At 45.9% G+C, this 1,908-nt stretch overlaps 1 protein-coding gene across 1 annotated transcript; it reads left to right on the top strand.

Annotated features, from left to right (window-relative positions):
* Positions 1-400: 400 nt before the first annotated feature.
* LOC114372945 lies at positions 401-1,180 on the top strand. The gene has a single exon (XM_028330513.1). The coding sequence runs from the start codon at positions 401-403 to the stop codon at positions 1,178-1,180; it is 780 nt and encodes a 259-aa protein (XP_028186314.1).
* Positions 1,181-1,908: the final 728 nt, after the last annotated feature.

Genomic DNA, 1,908 nt, shown 5'->3' with positions numbered 1-1,908 from the left:
CAAGCGATGCCTCATGAATCCTCCTATGCTTGTGCCATTGGTACCCGGAAGACCCCTTATCTTATATATGACCGTGTTGGATGAGTCGATGGGGTGTATGTTGGGGAAGCATGACAAGTCCGGAAAGAGGGAACAAGCTATCTATTACTTAAGCAAGAAGTTCACGACATGTGAAATGAACTACTCTTTGCTCGAAAGGACATGTTGTGCCCTGGTGTGGGTAGCTCATTGTCTAAGGTAGTACATGATGAGCTACACCACTTGGTTGGTGTCCAAGATGGACCTAGTCAAGTACATATTTGAAAAACCTGCTCTCACCGGACGGATCGCTCGGTGGCAGGTTCTGCTATCATAATTCGACATTATTTATGTCACTCAAAAGGCGATAAAGGGAAGCGCCATGGCAGATTACCTGGCTCAACAACCCATCAATGACTACCAGCCTATGCATCCAGAATTCCTGGATAAGGACATCATGACCTTGTTCGAGGAGGAGGTGGAGGATGAGGATATGGACAAATGGATTGTCTGGTTCGACGGTGCGTCCAACACACTAGGCCATGGAGTTGGGGCGGTATTGGTTACCCCCAACGATCAATGTATACCCTTCACGACTAGATTGGGCTTTGACTGCACAAACAACATGGTTGAGTATGAGGTGTGCGCCCTTGGGATCCAAGCGGCAATTGACTTCAAGGTCAAGTTGTTCAAGGTATATGGGGACTCAGCCTTAGTAATCCACCAATTGAGGGGAGAATGGGAGACCAAGGATCATAAGTTGATACCCTACAAGGCCTACATCCAAAAACTGATAGAATACTTCAATGACGTATCCTTTCACCACATCCCCAGAGAGGAGAATCAGATGGTTGATGCCCTTGCCACTCTGGTGTCCATGTTCCAATTGACCCCACATGGGGATTTGTTGTACATCAAATTCAAATGTCACGGCAAGCCTGCACATTGTTTCTTGATAGAAGAGGAGCAAGATGGTAAACCTTGGTACTTTGATATCAAGCAATATATCGAAGACAAGGAATACCCATGGGAGGCTTCTGACAATGACAAGAGAACATTGCGAAGGTTGGCAGCTGGCTTCTTCCTGAGTGGGAATATCCTGTACAAGAGGAACCATGATATGGTTTTGCTCCGATGTGTGGATGTCAGGGAGGCTGAGTAAATGCTAGTGGAAGTGCATGAGGGATCCTTTGGAACACATGCCAATAGACATGCCATGGCCTAGAAGATCCTGAGGGCAGGGTATTACTAGCTCACTATGGAAAATGATTGTTGTATCCATGTGAGGAAGTGCCATAAGTGCCAAGCCTTCTCCTATAATGTCAATGCTCTGCCCGCACCTTTGAACGTCTTGGCAGCACCTTGGTCGTTCTCTATGTGAGGAATAGACGTGATTGGAGCTATTGAGCCCAAAGCTTCAAATGGACATCGCTTCATTTTGGTCGCCATTGACTACTTCACCAAATGGGTTGAAGCGGCTTCATACACCAGTGTGACTAGGAGTGTGGTGGTTAGGTTCATCAAGAAAAAGATAATTTGCTGGTATGGTTTGCCTAGGAAGATTATCACCGATAATGCCACCAATCTGAACAATAAAATGACGAAGGAAATGTGTGAGGATTTCAAGATCCAGCACCATAATTATATGCCTTACAGGCCCAAGATGAATGGGGCAGTTGAGGCTGCTAATAAGAACATCAAGAAAATAGTTCAGAAGATGATCGTGTCATACAAGGATTGGCACAAGATGCTCCCTTTTGCACTACATGGTTATCGAACCTCGATACTCACATCAACTGGGGCAACCCCGTTCTCTTTGGTGTATGGGATGGAGGTTGTGCTTCCATTTGAAGTAGAGGTTCCTTCGTTGAAGATTCTAGCCGAGTTAGG

The sequence above is a fragment of the Glycine soja genome, chromosome 11 (genome assembly GCF_004193775.1).
Source record: "Glycine soja cultivar W05 chromosome 11, ASM419377v2, whole genome shotgun sequence".
NCBI lineage: Eukaryota > Viridiplantae > Streptophyta > Magnoliopsida > Fabales > Fabaceae > Glycine > Glycine soja.
This window is presented reverse-complemented; position numbering and strand designations above follow the sequence as displayed.